The sequence below is a fragment of the Oncorhynchus masou genome, chromosome 31 (assembly GCF_036934945.1).
Source record: "Oncorhynchus masou masou isolate Uvic2021 chromosome 31, UVic_Omas_1.1, whole genome shotgun sequence".
Taxonomy (NCBI): domain Eukaryota; kingdom Metazoa; phylum Chordata; class Actinopteri; order Salmoniformes; family Salmonidae; genus Oncorhynchus; species Oncorhynchus masou.
The window spans coordinates 17,247,884-17,270,182 of NC_088242.1; the positions used below are offsets into that span (position 1 = coordinate 17,247,884).

General features: G+C 43.1%; 1 protein-coding gene across 18 annotated transcripts in view; it reads left to right on the plus strand.

The window, feature by feature from the left end:
* Positions 1–22,299, plus strand: part of LOC135523501 (neurexin-1a) — a 608,692-nt gene that overhangs the window by 228,253 nt on the left and 358,140 nt on the right. For all 18 annotated transcript variants that reach the window (XM_064950217.1, XM_064950216.1, XM_064950219.1 and 15 more), the window contains 2 exons: positions 9,224–9,490; positions 9,619–9,793. In XM_064950217.1, coding sequence (XP_064806289.1) covers positions 9,224–9,490; positions 9,619–9,793 — 442 coding nt within the window. The remainder of the gene's footprint in view (positions 1–9,223; positions 9,491–9,618; positions 9,794–22,299) is intronic.

The following is a 22,299-nucleotide window of genomic DNA, read 5'->3' on the forward strand; positions in this document are numbered from 1 at the left end:
CGTAACTAATCAGGTGGACACAATATCATGGCATAACTAATCAGGTGGACACAATATCATGGCATAACTAATCAGGTGGACACAATATCATGGCATAACTAATCAGGTGGACACAATATCATGGCAACTAATCAGGTGGAATATCATGGTAACTAATCAGGACACAATATCATGGCATAACTAATCAGGTGGACACAATATCATGGCATAACTAATCAGGTGGACACAATATCATGGCATAACTAATCAGGTGGACACAATATCATGGCATAACTAATCAGGTGGACACAATATCATGGCATAACTAATCAGGTGGACACAATATCATGGCGTAACTAATCAGGTGGACACAATATCATGGCATAACTAATCAGGTGGACACAATATCATGGCTAATCAGGTGGACACAATATCATCAGGTGGACACAATATCATGGCGTAACTAATCAGGTGGACACAATATCATGGCATAACTAATCAGGTGGACACAATATCATGGCATAACTAATCAGGTGGACACAATATCATGGCATAACTAATCAGGTGGACACAATATCATGGCATAACTAATCAGGTGGACACAATATCATGGCGTAACTAATCAGGTGGACACAATATCATGGCATAACTAATCAGGTGGACACAATATCATGGCGTAACTAATCAGGTGGACACAATATCATGGCATAACTAATCAGGTGGACACAATATCATGGCGTAACTAATCAGGTGGACACAATATCATGGCGTAACTAATCAGGTGGACACAATATCATGGCGCATCCAACAAGTATGATGCTGCAGTAGGTGGCAGTGTAGCCTAGTGGTTAAAGCATTGGACTAGTAACCGAAAGGTTGCTAGCAAATCCCCGAGCTGACAAGGTACAAAACCTGTCGTTCTGCCCCTGAACAGGCAGTTAACCCACTGTTCCCAGGCCGTCATTGAAAATAAGAATTTGTTCTTAACTGACTTGCCTAGTAAAATAAAGGTAAAAAAAATATAAAAAAATTAAAATAATAATAATAATTGAAGAACCACTTTAATTAATGACAGTTTCGATTTAGGTATTAAATATCAAAGTGAGGGGACTCTTTCGATTAGAAGCATTCGATTTCGCATACTGTACATCACTTTGTATTTGTGTGTGCCCATGTAAATTGTTTTCACCCCGTAACATAAGGAATACAAGAAATGTTACACTGCATTTCTTTCTGAGATCTCTATACAAAACACATTCCTACTGCAAGATCCAGGATTCTTACAAGGTTTCTTACAAGTCCAATGTCTAATTTAACTGATTCAAGTTTAATATATGATATAACGACAACGTAGACTGCCATAAATGCAAGGACAGAAATGTTATGTTTTATGTCACACGATTTTGGAGAAAATCCATCAAAACACCAACCATGATAAAGGGTTAAACGTAAGTTTTAAATCAACTTGTGAATTTTATTGAATATATCTATGATTTCCCCTTATATCTTAATGCAATGACATAAAAAACATTTGCAGATTATTATCAATGACTTATCAACAGCTGTAACAAGATGTCCAGCTTAGGAAATACTCACTGTTACCCTAGTTTATAGAAAGACCCATTTATACTATAGTAAACTGTAAATACTACAGTACACTACAGCAAATACTACATTCCCGCAAAATCACTACAATGAATGCTACAGTAAAATCCACAAAAACACTACAGTGACAACAGCAGAGTGGACAACCTCTCTGCAGCATCTTTATTTGTCTGTTGGATAACATGTAAACATAAGCCTCCACTCAGGCCAGTTCAGCCTGGCTCTGCTCTGTATGTTAGCAGTTGTCTGAGGTTCATGAAATATGAGCCCTATGCTGTAGGCAGTGGTCCCAGGATGATGTCATGTGAGCTCTGTTCTGTTGGCAGTGGTCCCAGGATGATGACATGTAAGCTCTGTTCTGTAGGCAGTGGTCCCAGGATGACATATGACCTCTGTTCTGTAGGCAATGGTCGCAGGAAGCTGACATATAAGCCTTGATCTGTAGGCATTGGTTGCAGGATGATGACATATGACATATGAGCAGTGATCAAGCAGTAGCAAGTTGCCTTAGCAACTCTGATTGATGACATGTGCCTGGGCATAGTGCACACACACACACACACACACAGTCACACAACCAACCAGTCACACATTCACACTCTCCATCTCATGTGCCATGTTTCAGAATATGTCTGCAGGTCCCAGTTCTAGCTGCTGCTGTACTATTCTGTTGTGATGACAAAACACCAGTGCTGTAATAGCCTAGATGTCATGGCTCGAGTCTGATGACAAATTAGTGCAGTACCATTCTCCTTTATTTTTTATATCTCTCTCTCTCGCTCTCTCTCGCTCTCGCTCTCTCTCTCTCCCCTTCAGCTCCTCTTATAGAGATATCATCCACCTCCCACCGTCCCGCTCTCCCTCCCCCTCCCACCCTCTCTAACACTCCTGCCAAGAGATTATTGTCAAATCGTTTTTGTTTCATTCCCAATAGGTTTCATCTACACTCTTATAAAAAATAGTTCCGAAAGGGTTCTTTGCAGTGGGATAGGGTTCTATAACATCCTAATAACTGTTTTTGGAAGAAAGGGTTCTTTACAATGGGATAGGGTTCTATAACATCCTAATAACTGTTTTTGGAAGAAAGGGTTCTTTACAATGGGATAGGGTTCTATAACATCCTAATAACTGTTTTTGGAAGAAAGGGTTCTTTACAGTGGGATAGGGTTCTATAACATCCTGATAACTGTTTTTGGAAGAAAGGGTTCTTTACAATGGGTGGGGGTTCTATAACATCCTAATAACTGTTTTTGGAAGAAAGGGTTCTTTACAATGGGATAGGATTCTATAACATCCTGATAACTGTTTTTGGAAGAAAGGGTTCTTTACAATGGGATAGGGTTCTATAACATCCTAATAACTGTTTTTGGAAGAAAGGGTTCTTTACAATGGGATAGGGTTCTATAACATCCTAATAACTGTTTTTGGAAGAAAGGGTTCTTTGCAGTGGGATAGGGTTCTATAACATCCTAATAACTGTTTTTGGAAGAAAGTGTTCTTTACAATGGGTGGGGGTTCTATAACATCGTAAGAACTGTTTTTGGAAGAAAGGGTTCTTTGCAGTGGGATAGGGTTCTATAACATCATACGAACTGTTTTTGGAAGAAAGGGTTCTTTACAATGGGATAGGGTTCTATAACATCATAAGAACTGTTTTTGGAAGAAAGGGTTCTTTACAATGGGATAGGGTTCTATAACATCATAAGAACTGTTTTTGGAAGAAAGGGTTCTTTGCAGTGGGATAGGGTTCTATAACATCCTAAGAACTGTTTTTGGAAGAAATGGTTCTTTACAATGGGATATGGTTCTATAACATCATAATAACTGTTTTTGGAAGAAAGGGTTATTTGCAGTGGGATAGGGTTCTATAACATCATAAGAACTGTTTTTGGAAGAAAGGGTTCTTTACAATGGGATAGGGTTCTATAACATCATAAGACCTGTTTTTGGAAGAAATGGTTCTTTACAATGGGATAGGGTTCTATAACATCATAAGAACTGTTTTTTGAAGAAAGGGTTATTTGCAGTGGGATAGGGTTCTATAACATCCTGATAACTGTTTTTGGAAGAAAGGGTTCTTTACAATGGGATAGGGTTCTATAACATCCTAATAACTGTTTTTGGAAGAAAGGGTTCTTTGCAGTGGGATAGGGTTCTATAACATCCTAATAACCGTTTTTGGAAGAAAGTGTTCTTTACAATGGGTGGGGGTTCTATAACATCGTAAGAACTGTTTTTGGAAGAAAGTGTTCTTTGCAGTGGGATAGGGTTCTATAACATCATAAGAACTGTTTTTGGAAGAAAGGGTTCTTTACAATGGGATAGGGTTCTATAACATCATAAGAACTGTTTTTGGAAGAAAGGGTTCTTTACAATGGGATAGGGTTCTATAACATCATAATAACTGTTTTTGGAAGAAAGGGTTCTTTGCAGTGGGATAGGGTCCTATAACATCCTAAGAACTGTTTTTGGAAGAAATGGTTCTTTACAATGGGATAGGGTTCTATAACATCATAATAACTTTTTTTGGAAGAAAGGGTTATTTGCAGTGGAATAGGGTTCTATAACATCATAAGAACTGTTTTTGGAAGAAAGGGTTCTTTACAATGGGATAGGGTTCTATAACATCATAATAACTGTTTTTGGAAGAAAGGGTTCTTTACAGTGGGATAGGGGTTATAACATCATAAGAACTGTTTTTGGAAGAAAGGGTTCTTTACAATGCTCCAGTTTCAACTGACCTGAGCCCTAGGACCATGCCCCAGGACTACTTGACATGATGACTCCTTGCTGTCCCCAGTCCACCTGGCCGTGCTGCTGCTCCAGTTTCAACTGTTCTTCCTTATTATTAGTCGACCATGCTGGTCATTTATGAACATTTGAACATCTTGGCCATGTTCTGTTATAATCTCTACCCGGCACAGCCAGAAGAGGACTGGCCACCCCACATAGCCTGGTTCCTCTCTAGGTTTCTTCCTAGGTTTTGGCTTTTCTAGGGAGTTTTTCCTAGCCACCGTGCTTCTACACCTGCATTGCTTGCTGTTTGGGGTTTTAGGCTGGGTTTCTGTACAGCACTTTGAGATATCAGCTGATGTACGACGGGCTATATAAATAAATTTGATTTGATTTGATTTGGATAGGATTCTATAACATCCTAAGAACTGTTTTTGGAAGAAATGGTTCTTTACAATGGGATAGGGTTCTATAACATCCTAAGAACTGTAATTGGAAGAAAGGGTTCTTTACAGTGGGATAGGGGTTATAACATCATAAGAACTGTTTTTGGAAGAAAGGGTTCTTTACAATGGGATAGGGTTCTATAACATCATAAGAACTGTAATTGGAAGAAAGGGTTCTTTACAATGGGATAGGGTTCTATAACATCATAAGAACTGTAATTGGAAGAAAGGGTTCTTTACAATGGGATAGGGTTCTATAACATCATAAGAACTGTAATTGGAAGAAAGGGTTCTTTACAGTGGGATAGGGGTTATAACATCATAAGAACTGTTTTTGGAAGAAAGGGTTCTTTACAATGGGATAGGATTCTATAACATCCTAAGAACTGTTTTTGGAAGAAATGGTTCTTTACAATGGGATAGGGTTCTATAACATCCTAAGAACTGTTTTTGGAAGAAAGGGTTCTTTGCAGTGGGATAGGGTTCTATAACATCATAAGAACTGTAATTGGAAGAAAGGGTTCTTTGACAATTATTTGGAAGGCAAGAAGGGTTCTACATACTGTACAGTAGAACCATATACTGTATCATATTTGCAAGCATCATCTATTGCAGGGTAATTTCAGAATATAATGTTTTTAAGTGTGTTTTTGCATGTGGAAAGCTGCTGCGGTTATCCCCCTTTTCAAAGGGGGAGACACCGTGGACAACAAACAGATCACTGACCGTCTCGAATCCCACCGTACCTTCTCCGCTGTGCAATCTGGTTTCCGAGCCGGACACGAGTGCACCTCAGCCATGCTCAAGGTACTAAACGATATCATAACCGCCATCGATAAAAGACAGTACTGTGCAGCCATCTTCATCGACCTGACCAAGGCTTTCGACTGTGTCAATCGCCATATTCTTATCGGCAGACTCAGTAGCCTCGGTTTTTCTAATGACTGCCTTGCCTGGTTCAACAACTACTTTGCAGACAGAGTTCAGTGTGTCAAATCGGAGGGCATGTTGTCCGGTCCTCTGGCAGTCTCTATGGGGGTGCCACAGGGTTCAATTCTCAGGCCGACTCTTTTCTCTGTATATATCAATGATGTTGCTCTTGCTGCGGGCGATTCCCTGATCCACCTCTACGCAGATGACACCATTCTGTATACTTCTGGCCCTTCCTTGGACACTGTGCTACCTAACCTCCAAACGTGCTTCAATGCCTTACAACACTCTTTCTGTGGCCTCCAACTGCTCTTAAACGCTAGTAAAACAAAATGCATGCTTTTCAACCGTTCGCTGCCTGCACCCGCACGCCCGACTAGCTTCACCACCCTGGATGGTTCCGGCCTAGAATATGTAGACATCTAATAAGTACCTAGGTGTCTGGCTAGACTGTAAACTCTCCTTCCAGACTCATATCAAACATCTCCAATCTAGAGTCGGCTTTCTATTTCGCAACAAAGCCTCCTTCACTCACGCCGCCAAACTTACCCTAGTAAAACTGACTGTCCTACCGTTCCTCAACTTCGGCAATGTCATCTACAAAATAGCTTCCAATACCCTACTCAGCAAACTGGATGCAGTTTATCACAGTGCCATCCGTTTTGTTACTAAAGCACCTTATACCACTCACCACTGCGACCTGTATGCTCTAGTCGGCTGGCCCCCGCTACATATTCGTCGCCAGACCCACTGGCTCCAGGTCATCTACAAGTCCATAAGTCCATGTTAGGTAAAGCTCCGCCTTACCTCAGTTCACTGGTCACGATGGCAACACCCACCCGTAGCACGCGCTCCAGCAGGTGTATCTCACTGATCATCCCTAAAGTCAACACCTCATTTGGCCGCCTTTCCTTCTAGTTCTCTGTTGCCTGTGACTGGAACGAATTGCAAAAATCGCTGAAGTTGGATACTTTTATCTCACTCACCAACTTCAAACATCTGTTATCTGAGAAGCTAACCGATTGCTGCAGCTATACATAGTCCATCGATAAATAGCCCACCCAATTTACCTACCTCATCCCCATACTGTTTTTATTTATTTACTTTTCTGCTCTTTTGCACACCAGTATCTCTACCTGCACATGACCATCTGATCATTTATCACTCCAGTGTTAATCTGCTAAATTGTAACAGCTTGAAAATTGCACCTGGCGCTGTTACAGATTTTTCAATGCCCTTTTATCAAGCTGTTATTGATATCATTTCTTAGAAGAGATAAGATGAAGTGTATCCAGTTCTGTGTATATTGCCTCATGTCAGTGCCCCACTCTTCAAACTGTTTCTGATTCTTGAAAGAGATAAAATTATTTAAGATGACTTGAAGTTGAGAAATATAAAAACTATCCAGACAATTCAGATAGATGTCTGTGTACTGTACCCCTTTGTTAGGTTTAGTGTAGTGTAATCTAGTATACTGTTTCTTTTTTGCTTTTTTTGGAGCTGTTCGAGCCATAATATGGACTTGGTATATTACCAAATAGGTCTATCTTCTGTATACCACCCCTACCTTGTCACAACACAACTGATTGGATCAAACATATTACAGTAAGAAGGAAAGAAATGACACACATTAGCTTTGAACAAGGCACACCTGTTAATAGTAAAGCATTCCAGGTGATTACCTCATGAAGCTGGTTGAGAGAATGCCAAGTGTGTGCAAAGCTGTCATCAATGCAAAGGGTGGCTCAAATATTAAATATATTTTGATTTGTTTAACACTGTTTTGGTTACTACATGATTCCATATGTGTTATTTCATTGTGTTGATGTCTTCACTATTATTCTACAATGTAGAAAATAGTAAAAATGAAGAAAAACCCTAGAATGAGTAAGTGTGTCCAAACTTTTGACTGGTACTGTATATTTACAGAAACCCTTATAGATTAAGTCATTAACACAGTTACAATGACCACCTCTTCTAACATGTCTTGGCAGCTCTCCCCGTTTCTAACGGTGTATAGTCACTAAAACCTAATCGACTCTGAGGTGCTTAAAGATAATGTGTAGATAATGCAGTCTGTGCAATCAGGAGAGCCATCTACACTCCCATGTGTCCCAAATAACACACTGTTTCCTACAAAGTGCACTACTTTTGACCAGTGCCCATATAAAACATGCCTAACTTTCTTACTGTCTGTCAGTATCCACAAAACTTGGCAAATATTTTCAGATACCTACACACAGCGTCATACAACTTATCAGGTAGGGACGATTGTTCAATTGGTACATTTTATTCAGGGCAGTACGGTACTGTACGATGATGCTTGTCATCAGTGTTTAGTCGATTTTTCCTTCTTAATGGCATTATAGCCTGGTATTTAATAAAGTAGTGCTGATTCAGCTTTAGGCTAGCTGCTGTACCCTATTCCCTATGTAGTACATTACTTTTGACCAGAGCTCTATGGGCCCTTGTTAAAATTAGTGCACTACATAGGAAATAGGTGGCATTTTGGGACATAGACTCTGTAGTCCTGCTGTCAGCTCCTGTGGAGTGCATTGTGTCTCTGAGGTCAGTGTGTAGTCTGATAATACATTGCATAGCATGTGTGTGTGTGTGTGTGTGTGGGCGAGCCTGATGAATTTAGATGTTTGTGGATTGGTAGTGAGAGGCACATCCATCATCAGCAGGGTATATTTTAATCAGGTTTCCTGCTGAGGCCTTAATCAGCGTTTTTACTGCAACACCTGCATCGTGTACAGCTGTTAGCTCTCATTACTCTCATCTCTCACTTCACACACACTTAGTCACCTCCCTCCCTCCCTCCACACGTCATACCCACCAACCCACCCTACCAACCTCCCTCCCTCCCACCTCCCTACCTCCACACACCTCCCTATCTACCTACCTACCACCGCACACCTTCCTACCTACCTACATCCCTACCTACCAGGGCCGTAACTACATATGAGGACACAGAGGTCCTAACCTCTGTCATTTTTTTCCAAAGGGGCCCTGACCTCCAGGGGGCCCCCAATGATTTTGATAATCACTTTCACTCAGATATCATATTAGCATGGCAAAATGTGTAGAATAGCAGGAATTTACTTTAAACTGCAAAAAAGTCTCCCTCTGTGAGTATTAAATTGTATTTTTCTATCCCAGTGGTGAGATAATGTGGGTTAATGTGTAGCGGCTAATAGTATAGCTACAGTAATAGGCTATGTGTTTGCAGATGGATTGAGGTGATGTCTTGGCGAGGGGGGTGGTTTGAGTTCTGCAAACAGAATTCTGACATACACACATACTCCCAAACAGGGGGTGCATACAAAATGGTACACTTTAAAGTGCATTACCTTTGGCCAGTAGTGCATTTTTCACAGAAAAGTGTCCATTTCCATTCATACAATTCCAAACATTGCTTGTGTCCGAAATGGCACCCTCTTTCCTGTACTGTATAGTGCACTACTTTTGGCTGAATGGATTTAACTGTTTCTCCCTTACCCTCCCCTTTCCTCCCTGCATCAACCTAGGTCGTGTACAAAAACAACGACGTGCGACTCGAGCTCTCCAGGATGGCCAAACAAGGTGATGCCAAAATGAAGGTTCACGGCATTGTGGCTTTTAAATGCGAGAACGTGGCGACCCTTGACCCCATCACCTTCGAGACCCCTGGGTCCTTCATCACGCTCAACAAGTGGAACGCCAAGAAGACGGGCTCCATCTCCTTCGACTTCCGTACCACAGAGCCTAACGGGCTTCTCCTCTTTAGCCACGGAAAGCCCAAACAGGCTCCCAAGGTGACTTCCCTATTATGTTATTTTATCTCATTTATTGCCTCCTGATTGTTTGTGAAAATGTTTGACTGTAAAGTCGTGTTGGGATTTGAAATGCACTTTAAATAAAGAATGATGGGATTTAATTCAAGGATTCCAAGAGCCCCCTGACACTGAAGGTGGACTTCTTTGCCATCGAGATGCTGGATGGCCACTTGTATCTATTGCTGGACATGGGGTCAGGGACCACCAAGACCAGAGCCATCAACAAGAAGGTCAACGATGGGGAGTGGTACCACGTAGACTTCCAACGGGACGGACGATCAGGTAATAACATTTTATTTTGCTGTTATTGGTGTGACGGATTTTGGAGGAGGCCATGGTGCCGTGATTTGAGTCTAATCCTCGTAAGGGTTTCCTGCACTCTCTTCCACTGTGTGTAGACATAGTAGGAATTCTGTCTGATAGCTGAAAGCATTTAGTCTGACTGCTGAGCCAGGTTCGTCTGACAATTGAGGGACTTCCAAATATGGATGACATTATAATAGTGATGAATAAATGAAGCTACATTACCTCAAACAGTCACCATATTATCATGCCAGTATGGCAATCCCTATCCCTGTCTTCTCTCCCACTGTGTCCTCAGTGCCTCTCCGAGCATCCAGTGTTACACACACACATACACACACCCAAACAGCCCCTCCGAGCCCCCAGTGAAACCATTTTCTGATCCCTGTTGATTTGCTTATCTAAGCAGCAATTTGTTAGCGTGTGTTCACAGCCAAGGCCCTGGCAATGTCACGGTGCAAATTACATACGCCCCCCAACCATGTTTACTGCTCCTTCTCCACTAGTGGGAATTACATTAACTGTTTCAATACTCCATGAAGCCACACAGAGCAGAGCCATACAGCTACACACACACACACACACATCCACTCACGCATGCACTATAGGGGGTCAGGGTACACTACAGAACCATCACAGCTGTGGCCTTGTTCATGTTACTGACTACTCTAGCACAGAGAGGAGAGGAAGAGAGTACGGTAGAAGTGTGTGTGTGGGGGGGTGGAGGTGAGGAGGAGATAGGAGGATATAAATGTGTGTGGGGGGGGTGGAGGTGAGGAGGAGATAGGAGGATAGAAATGTGTGTGGGGGTAGAGCTGAGGAGGAGAGAGGAGGATAGAAATGTGTGTGCTGGGGTAGAGGTGTGGAGGAGAGAGGAGGATAGAAATGTGTGTGGGGGGGTAGAGGTGAGGAGGAGAGAGGAGGATAGAAATGTGTGTGGGGGGGTAGAGGTGAGGAGGAGAGAGGAGGATAGAAATGTGTGTGGGGGTAGAAGTGAGGAGGAGAGAGGAGGATATAAATGTGTGTGGGGGGGTAGAGGTGAGGAGGAGAGAGGAGGATATAAATGTGTGTGGGGGGGTAGAAGTGAGGAGGAGAGAGGAGGATATAAATGTGTGTGGGGGGTAGAGGTGAGGAGGAGAGAGGAGGATATAAATGTGTGTGGGGGGTAGAGGTGAGGAGGAGAGAGGAGGATAGAAATGTGTGTGCTGGGGTAGAGTTGAGGAGGAGAGAGGAGGATAGAAATGTGTGGGGGGGGTAGAAGTGAGGAGGAGAGAGGAGGATATAAATGTGTGTGGGGGGGTAGAGGTGAGGAGGAGAGAGGAGGATATAAATGTGTGTGCTGGGGTAGAGGTGAGGAGGAGAGAGGAGGATAGAAATGTGTGTGGGGGGGTAGAAGTGAGGAGGAGAGAGGAGGATATAAATGTGTGTGGGGGGGTAGAGGTGAGGAGGAGAGAGGAGGATAGAAATGTGTGTGCTGGGGTAGAGGTGAGGAGGAGAGAGGAGGATAGAAATGTGTGTGCTGGGGTAGAGTTGAGGAGGAGAGAGGAGGATAGAAATGTGTGTGGGGGGTAGAGTTGAGGAGGAGAGAGGAGGATAGAAATGTGTGTGCTGGGGTAGAGTTGAGGAGGAGAGAGGAGGATAGAAATGTGTGTGGGGGGGTAGAACTGAGGAGGGGAGAGGAGGATAGAAATGTGTGTGGGGGGGTAGAGCTGAGGAGGAGAGAGGAGGATAGAAATGTGTGTGGGGGGGTAGAACTGAGGAGGGGAGAGGAGGATAGAAATATGTGTGGGGGGGTAGAGCTGAGGAGGAGAGAGGAGGATAGAAATGTATGTGGGTGGTAGAGGTGAGGAGGAGAGAGGAGGATAGAAATGTGTGTGGTGGGGGTAGAGCTGAGGAGGAGAGAGGAGGATAGAAATGTATGTGGGTGGTAGAGGTGAGGAGGAGAGAGGAGGATAGAAATGTGTGCGGGGGGTAGAGCTGAGGAGGAGAAATTTAGCACAAAATTTTTTGTCAAAAATTTCAGGCACATAATAACTATGTTGTGTGAACCCAAAGCAACAGCAATCATTTGACTCCTTCTGTGACATGGTAGACCAACAGTGTTGCACTGTGTCGAGACAGGCGACCAAACCCACTGGATGTATCATGTTATCACAATTAGATGTGCTGCCCTATTATCCCTCTATTTAGCTGTATCTCCCTCCCTCCCTCCCTCCCTCCCTCCCTCCCTCCCTCCCTCCCTCCCTGTATTTCCTTGTTGTCAGTGACTCTCCAAAGCCTCACTTCTCTCTTTTTTCCTCTTTTTTCCTTTTTCTCCGCTCTGCCCGAGTTTCCATGGAAACGGGAGAGAACAGGTCTCTCTCTGTCTCTCTCTTCTCCCCTCCCTGTCTCTCTCTCTCTCGCAAACTCTCTGTCCATTTATTTTTCCTTCCTTCCTTAATTTCTCTCTCTCCATCTCTCACTTTCTCTCTCCATCTCTCTCTCTGTCTCTTTCTTTCTCTTTCTCCCTTTCTCTTTGTCTCTCTATCTGTCTCTCTCTTTCTGTCTCACTTTCTGTCTCTCTCGCTTTATCTTTGTCTCTTTCTCTTTGTCTCTCTCTCTCTCTCTCTCTCTCTCTCTCTCTCTCTCTCTCTCTCTCTCTCTCTCTCTCTCTGGACTGAGACAGTTACTGCACAGTGTTACGCTGAGATCAGCACTAATTTGTGTTAGCTGGGAAACTCAGGAGGATATTGGAGAGGAGAGAGGAGAGGAGAGAGGAGAGAAGAGGAGAGAGGAGATAGGGGAGGAGAGAGGAGAGGAGAGAGGAGAGAAGAGGAGAGAGGAGAGAGGAGAGGAGAGAGGAGAGAAGAGGAGAGAGGAGATATGGGAGGAGAGAGGAGAGGAGAGAGGAGAGAGGAGAGAAGAGGAGAGAGGAGATAGGGGAGGAGAGAGGAGAGGAGAGAGGAGAGAAGAGGAGAGAGGAGAGAGGGAGAGAGAAGAGGAGAGAGGAGAGAGGAGAGAAGAGGAGAGAGGAGAGAGGAGAGGAGAGAGGAGAGAAGAGGAGAGAGGAGAGGAGAGGAGAGAGAGAGAGAAAGAGAGAGAGAGGAGAGGAGATAGGGGATAGGGGAGGAGAGAGAGAGAGGAGAGAGGAGAGAAGAGGAGAGAGGAGAGGAGAGAGGAGAGAGGAGAGAAGAGGAGAGAGGAGAGAGGAGAGAAGAGGAGAGAGGAGAGAGGAGAGGAGAGAGGAGAGAAGAGGAGAGAGGAGAGAAGAGGAGAGAGGAGATAGGGGAGGAGAAGGGGAGGCTAGGGCTACTCTTATGGTGTGGAAGTCTACTCTCAAAATAGCTGTGGCTAGAGAATGTGTTTGCCATGTAGATACTGAATTGCAGCTTTCACATACAGTATAAGCATACATTGAAAAGTGATGCTTTTTTCTAAATGTAAACCTCCTTAAACTTCCTGGCATTTCATAGATAATGTGAAAGTAAAAAGAGAAAAGGCATTATGCAACTAAATGTATTCCTTCAAACGCTACATGGTATCTAAAAATATATGCTTTTAACTGTGTTGCCATGCTGAGTTGTGTGCAGGATGTGGGCCTTGTGAAGTGTACAACACATACATTAACTACTTTAATGTATTTACATGTAGTTGCACACAGGGCACGGTCTTCACGCATGCATGTACCTAATGCATATTTTATTGTATGTGCCACATGAACAAACACTACATTTTACTTTAAATATACTGCTGTATTTACTATAAAAGTATTGAGTAAACTGTAGTATACTGTAGAATACTATACTACACACTATAATATTCCTCAATCATGTGGCGTACTTACCATAGAATATTGTAGTATACTGTAGAAAATTATACTAAATATTACGGTATTATCCGGAAAAAAACACACTGTAGTAAATACTACAGTAATGTCCACAAAAACAGTACTTTGTTACTTAAATACTACATTATTTAATTTGCATATACAATGCCCATTCCCCTCCCCGTATTCCAATGTGTGCCACCCAAAAGTGAGAAACATGCATACCAAGTATAGACTATTTTGTTCCGTACAGGTTATAGAACAGAGCAGAAGTGCTGAACTATCTGTTCAGACCCCAGACCTACATACCTACAGGTTATAGAACAGAGCAGAAGTGCTGAACTATCTGTTCAGACCCCAGACCTACATACCTACAGGTTATTGAACAGAGCAGAAGTGCTGAACTATCTGTTCAGACCCCAGACCTACATACCTACAGGTTATAGAACAGAGCAGAAGTGCTGAACTATCTGTTCAGACCCCAGACCTACATACCTACAGGTTATCGAACAGAGCAGAAGCGCTGAACTATCTGTTCAGACCCCAGACCTACATACCTACAGGTTGTAGAACAGAGCAGAAGTTCTGAACTATCTGTTCAGATCCCAGACCTACATATCTACAGGTTATAGAACAGAGCAGAAGCGCTGAACTATCTGTTCAGATCCCAGACCTACATACCTACAGGTTATGGAGAAGTTGCTATTTTAGTGTTTCTCAAGTTGTTATCTCAGGGATAAAGCCTACACTTCTATGACAAAGATAATACAACTTTATAGTAAATCCTACAGTAATGTCAGCAAAAACACTACAGTAAATACTACAGCATAGTACAGTCTGCAATAACAAATGGTACTGTATTCCCTAAATATTTTCATACTTTTAAACCAGGGCCCACAAGGCCATTTTGAATGTAGCCTCTCTACAGCATAGTATAGTTTTCTATTTAAACTATACTACAGTAAATACTACAGTATTGTTTTTGCATACTTTAGTCTGTAGTTTTTAGTCTGAGAAAACACTACAGTGAATACTTTAGAATTTATACCATAATATTGCGTAGTATTTCTCATGTGGGAGGACGTACACTACAAAAGTATGTGGACACCTGCTCGTCGAACATCTCATTCCAAAGTCATGGGAATTAATATGGACTTGGTCACCCGTTTGCTGCTATAACAGCCTCTGTTCCTCTGGGAAGGCTTTCCACTAGATATTAAAACATTGCTGCGGGGACTTGCTTCCATTCAGCCACAAGAGCATTAGTGAGGTCGGGCAATGATGTTGAGTGATTATACCTGGCTCGAAGTCGGCTTTCCAATTCATCCCAAAGGTGTTCAATGGGGTTGAGGTCAAGTTCTTCCACACCAATCTCGTCAAACCATGTGTGTTTGGACATGTGTGTATGGACCATTGTGCACAGGGGCATTGTCATGCTGAAACAGGAAAGGGCCTTCCCCAAACTGTTACCACAAAGTTGGAAGGACAGAATCATCTAGAATGTCATTGTACGCTGTAGCATTAAGATTCCCCTTCACTGGAACGAAGGGGCCCAAACCATGAAAACAGCCCCAGACCATTATTCCTTCTTTACCCAGTTACCATTATGCATTCAGGTAGGTAGTGTTCTCCTGGTAGACGATGAAGCGTGAACCATCACTCCAGAGAACGCGTTTCCACTGCTCCAGAGTGCAATGGCGGCAAGCTTTACACCACTCACCCGACGTGGAGTGGCATTGTGCATGGTGATCTTAGCCTTGTGTGCTGCTGCTCGGCCATGGAAAATAATTTCATGAAGCCCCTGACGAACAGTTCTTGTGCTGACATTGCTTCCAGAGGCAGTTTGGAACTCGGTAGTGAGTGTTGCAACCGAGGACAGACGGTTTTTACGTGCTACGTGCTTTAGCACTCAGAGGTCCATTTCTGTGAGCTTGTGTGGTCTACCACTTCTTAGCTGAGGCGTTGTTGCTCCTAGACGTTTCCACTTCACAAGAACATCTTTACAGTTGACTGGGACAGCTCTAGTAGGCCAGACTTTTGACGAGCTGACTTGTCAGAAAGGTGGCAACCTATGACGGTGTCACGTTGAAAGGTACTGAGCTCTTCAGTAAGACCATTCTACTGCCAATGTTTGTCTATGGAGATTTCATGGCTGTGTGCTCGATGTTATACACCTGTCAGCAAACTTGTGTGGCTGAAATAGCCAAATCCAGTCATTTGAAGCGGACCCCACATACTTAATTGTTTTTTTATAGTGTATATTAAGTCAGGCACTGTCGCTAGGGCAATACGTAATACTGTATTTGTAATTAGAGTAAGTCAGGCTTTGTTAATCCTAAACCAAACCTTTGAAGATTAGGCCTCATATGCACTCTTGCCTAAAAAAAAAATATAGATATATTTTTTTCAGTCTCGAAATAAATAGTATACAGTTTGCTACCACAGGAGTGTTGATTACCATCATCTGTTGTACACAGCAAGCAAACCTGGAGGCTAGAACCTGGGAAAGGGTTTTCTCACTGCTGGAGAAGGAAGTAAAAAACGTCAGAGTTAAAACATATCAAGAGACAAATCCCCACTATTCCTGTTTGTGACGGCGACTTGATCAAGTGGATACAAGAAGGACAGTTGGATGCCAGTCTCATGTTGTTGCTATGCTAGTCACGCTTCCCTATAGTCTACCTTGTTTCCGGTTTCAGACACACTCAGACAGACACAGTACAGTCCTTAGAGCAGAGTTTAATGGTACGTGGGCTCCTGAGTGGAGAAATCTAGGCTGCATCACATCTGGCATTGATTGGGAGTCCCATAGGGCGGTGCACAATTGGCCCAGGTTTGGCCGGTGTAGGTCATCATTGTAAATTAGAATTTGTTCTGAACTGGCTTGCCTGGTTAAATAAAAAAAACATGCCGAACACGCTTTTAACACGAAGCCTGATCCCAGATCTTTTATCCCTGGTCTTTCCATCACCTATGGCCATTGTCACAAGATGGCATACACAGATCTAGGGCCAAGTTATCAAGCCCTGTCTGTTGTCAAAGTGCAGAGTTGTCCCCCTCCCGCCCCCAACCCCAGAGCCCTTTCTTTGGCAATGACCCCACCTTTTAATAATTAATCAAATGAAAGTAATGTTTGAAGAATTGAATAATAAATGAATCCACAGGGCACCAGCCAACAAAGCACAGTTGGTCCCAGGAGTGAGTCACGACTCTGCATATGGCACCATGCTGGGATTTTCATCTGGCTGTTCCCATGTTTTATTAATACGCACACACTCACACACCGCAGAAACGTGTCTCTCACCGACAACAGTGCAACAAAAGCATCCCAGCCAGCCCATAAAGGCCTTGATCAGTCGCCATGGTGCTACTTCAGTTAGAGTTTTGTGTTGCAGAGAGATGGCGACAATGGTGGATTAATGATGACTTCACTGCACAGACTTTCTTTTGATCCTGACAATCATGACGCTGTTATGATGTAGCAGAAAAGCTGTAGCTCCATCATCCATTGCCAGTGCATGCTTCACTCAGTAGCCATAGAGGGATGATGACAACGGTGAATTATGGATGATGTTATCACTGCACTTTTGCTGCTTTTCGATTGTAAAGGGGTGTGGTAAATGGCCAATATACCACGACTTAGAGCTGTTCTTAGGCACGTCACAACGTGGATACAGCCTTTAGCCGTGTTATGTTGGAGCAGGTCCACTGGATCCATGGCCCAGTGAGAGATTGGTGCCGGCCGTGTAGATGGAAACAGAAAAGCCTGAGCCTTTGGGTAGAACACTGGAGTAAATCCTGTATGGAAACAGAAAAGCCTGAGCCTTTGGGAAGAACACTGGGGTAAATCCTGTATGGAAACAGAAAAGCCTGAGCCTTTGGGAAGAACACTGGAGTAAATCCTGTATGGAAACAGAAAAGCCTGAGCCTTTGGGAAGAACACTGGAGTAAATCCTGTATGGAAACAGAAAAGCCTGAGCCTTTGGGAAGAACACTGGGGTAAATCCTGTATGGAAACAGAAAAGCCTGAGCCTTTGGGAAGAACACTGGAGTAAATCCTGTATGGAAACAGAAAAGCCTGAGCCTTTGGGAAGAACACTGGGGTAAATCCTGTATGGAAACAGAAAAGCCTGAGCCTTTGGGAAGAACACTGGGGTAAATCCTGTATGGAAACAGAAAAGCCTGAGCCTTTGGGAAGAACACTGGCATAAATCCTGTATGGAAACAGAAAAGCCTGAGCCTTTGGGAAGAACACTGGAGTAAATCCTGTATGGAAACAGAAAAGCCTGAGCCTTTGGGAAGAACACTGGCATAAATCCTGTATGGAAACAGAAAAGCCTGAGCCTTTGGGAAGAACACTGGAGTAAATCCTGTATGGAAACAGAAAAGCCTGAGCCTTTGGGAAGAACACTGGAGTAAATCCTGTATGGAAACAGAAAAGCCTGAGCCTTTGGGAAGAACACTGGAGTAAATCCTGTATGGAAACAGAAAAGCCTGAGCCTTTGGGAAGAACACTGGCATAAATCCTGTATGGAAACAGAAAAGCCTGAGCCTTTGGGAAGAACACTGGGGTAAATCCTGTATGGAAACAGAAAACCCTGAGCCTTTGGGAAGAACACTGGAGTAAATCCTGTATGGAAACAGAAAAGCCTGAGCCTTTGGGTAGAACACTGGGGTAAATCCGGTATGGAAACAGAAAAGCCTGAGCCTTTGGGTAGAACACTGGGGTAAATCCTGTATGGAAACAGAAAAGTCTGAGCCTTTGGGTAGAACACTGGGGTAAATCCTGTATGGAAACAGAAAAGCCTGAGCCTTTGGGAAGAACACTGGCGTAAATCCTGTATGGAAACAGAAAAGCCTGAGCCTTTGGGAAGAACACTGGCGTAAATCCTGTATGGAAACAGAAAACCCTGAGCCTTTGGGAAGAACACTGGCGTAAATCCTGTATGGAAACAGAAAAGCCTGAGCCTTTGGGAAGAACACTGGCATAAATCCTGTATGGAAACAGAAAAGCCTGAGCCTTTGGGAAGAACACTGGCGTAAATCCTGTATGGAAACAGAAAACCCTGAGCCTTTGGGTAGAACACTGGCGTAAATCCTGTATGGAAATGCAATTCCCTATATAGTGCACTACTTTTAAACCAGGGCCCAAAAGTCCATTTGGAACGCACCTCTCTTTTGGTGACACTTTCTTGAAAGGTGCGTCCTGACAGGTCCATAACAAATGAAAGTAAAAATAAATAAATCATCTGAAATTATACTACCTGTAAATACATTCACCAGTAAACACAGACTCCCAGGAGAGAGGGAGTCATCATTAAGCTGTAACAAATCATTTTTGTTATGTCATGTTTATCACAACATTAAGACACTGTTATATGACACACAGTTCAAGGAAAGTGCAACCTTATTCCTTCCATGCTCTTCCTCGCAGATCACATGCACACAGACGCACACACACACAGACACACGCACACGCACGCACACACGCACACGCACACACACACACACACACACACACACACACACACACACGCACACGCACACGCACACGCACACGCACACACACACACACACACACACACACACAAGGAAAGTGTTACTTCATTCCTTCCATCCTCCTCCTCATGGACGAAGGGAGAGAGGAAAGGGATGTGGAAGCAGAGTGAGTCCGTAAATGGATGCTGACAGTCTAATACTTGAGGGACGAGAAAAATACATTTTTGTTCTGTACTGTAAATGCTCTTTAAAACTATTTACGGGATTGTGTCAACAGTGGACTATTGAACAACATACTAAAATATAGTTTTTGAGTGAACTATCCCTTTAAAAAACCCTAGAGTTAATTGACACACGTTGCACGGTGATGTCATTTTGAATATTGAATAGCTCCCTGTGTGGTTATGCTAGAGACTTGACGTTTCTTGTACTAGCTGCAGCTCCCCTCTTTCTGACGGTATAAAGGTTGCGCCTACTCCTTAACATGGGCTTGCAAAAGCCATCTTTTTCACATGAGAGGATCCTGGCAAGAATTACATCACAAAACTGTTTGTAAAACCCGAGCCGTGTGAGCTACAAACTCCTAAGATGACACTCTCACTAACACAACATTGTCAGTTGTTTGGCTCTACGACATCTCCAAGCTTTACGGGAGTCGTCTGAACTCGCTGACGTCCTCATTTCAAAGAGATCTTCTCACAACACTGACTGTCCAGACTGATCCGTTAGAGCTACAAGGTGTTGGTTGTTCTGCTCTACGACACACAAAGTTCAGGGGAGTCATCTGACGGTAACCCAGGCTGGAAAGAATTCTAAAAGAGAATAAGGGGGTAAAATGCTCCATGAATAACATGACCAAACATGCATCTGAATTATGATTTACATTTTCTTACACTGTATTTCTATTGCCAGAATCTGACATTGCTCGTTCTAATATTTCTATATTTCTTCTTTTTTTTAATACATTTTTTGGGATTTGCATGTCTAGTTTTGTATTGTTTTGTATTACTTCACTGTTGTAGCTAGGAACATAAGCATTTCACTACACCCGTGATAACATCTGCAAAATATGTGTCGGCGACCAATACAATTCTGTTTGCCATTCAAGCAAGAATATCAGAAATGTTTTAATCTCTTGTGAACAGACAATTGTATCATAACTAGTATCGTAGCATATGTCAACAGACTGTGGGATGCCATGACTTAACAGTCTATGGGATGCCACCTGCGTGCTTAGTCCCCTCCTGTACTCCCTGTTCACTCATGACTGCGTGGCAGCGCATGACTCCACCACCATCATTAAGTTTGCAGACAACAATGACGGTGGTAGGCCTGATCACTGAATACAATGAGACAGCCTAAAATGAGGATGTCAAAGAGCTGGCATTGTGGTGCTAGAACAACCACCTCTCCCTCAACGTCAACAAGACAAAGGAGCTGATCGTGGACTACAGGAAATGGAAGGCTTGGCATGCCCCCATCCACATCGATGGGGCTGTTGTGGAACATGTCGAGTGCTTCAAGTTCCTTGGTGTCCACATCACTGGCATGGTCCACACACATCAACACCATCGTGAAGAGGGCATGACAATGCCTCTTCCCCTCAGGAGGCTGAAAAGATTTGTCATGGGCCTTGAGATCCTCAAAATGTTCTACAGATGCACCGTTAAGAGCATCTTGACTGGCTGCATCACCGCTTAGTATTGTAAAATCCTAGAGGAAAACCTGGTTCAGTTTTCTTTCCAGGAGACACTGGGAGACAAATTCACCTTTCAGCAGGACAATAACCTTGAGGCAAATCCAATGCAGCACATTACTGAGTACCACTCTCCATATTTTCAAGCATAGTGGTGGCTAAATCATGTTATGGGTATGCTTGTAATCGTTAAGGACTGAGGAGTTTTTCAGGATAAAAAAGAAACGGATTGGAGCCACAGGCAAAATCCTAGAGGAAAACCTGGTTCCGTCTGCTTTCCATCAGACACTGGGAGATGAATTTAACATTCAGCAGGACAATAACCTAAAACACAAGGCCAAATATGCACTGGAATTGCTTTCTAAAATTACATTGAAGGTTCCTCAGTGGCCTGGTAAAGGTTTAACTTAAATTGGCTTGAAAATCTATGGCAAGACCTGAAAATGAGACCTGACAGAGATGTAAGATTATTTTGAAGAATAATGTGCAAATTTGGTCCAATCCAGGTGTGCAAAGCTCTTAGAGACTTACCCAGAAAGACTCACAACTGTAATCCCTGCCAAAACATATTCTAACATGTATTGACTCAGGGGGTTGAATACTTACAGTATGTAATCAAGATATATTTGTGTTTTATTTTGACAAACTTTATGGTTTTTCTTCCACTTTGACAATAGAGTATTTTGTGTAGGTCGTTGACAAAAACATGACAATTAAATCAATTTAATCCAACCTTGTAACACAACAACACGTGGAAAAAGTCAAGGGGTGTATAGACAGTATGGACAGTATATGACGAGGAAAGCTGAGTACAGCAGTAGGTATGTAGGATGAGCCTGATGAGCCCTCTAGAATGCATATGGAGTGACTGTATATCTAACTGTAGATCTGTCTGTCAGTATAATGTATCATACGCCCATCTGATGGGGGCACAACACTGGATTCCGTGTTGTCTACTGTGTACTGCGAGTTTGTCTAAATGGATGTAAGTGGAAGATTAGAGGGGAGATGTCAGCATCTTTCAGACGTCTTCTCTGAGTGGTGCTCCCTTTCCTGTTGTCCCTTTCCTGTTGTCCCTTTCCTGTTGTCACTTTCCTGTTGTCACTTTCCTGTTGTCCCTTTCCTGTTGTCACTTTCCTGTTGTCCCTTTCCTGTTGTCCCTTTCCTGTTGTCCCTTTCCTGTTGTCCCTTTCCTGTTGTCCCTTTCGTGTTGTCACATTTCTGTAAGTAAGTGTGTAAACATAGTCAAGCTATGTTTAAGTCACAAGGCAACATGCCACTATACAGTCCCCTTAGGTGGCTAGTAATATCTACACGCTGATGACATGAGTAGGATAACACTGTTAGATGTACCTATAGCTACTGATGGGAATTATTTACAGCGAAAAGGGAAGGAGGGAGGCAAACGTCTTAATGAAAGGCTTCCCTCAAGCAAACGTCTTAGTGAAAGGCAGAGCGATGAGGGGAGGAGGAGGCGGAGCAGCA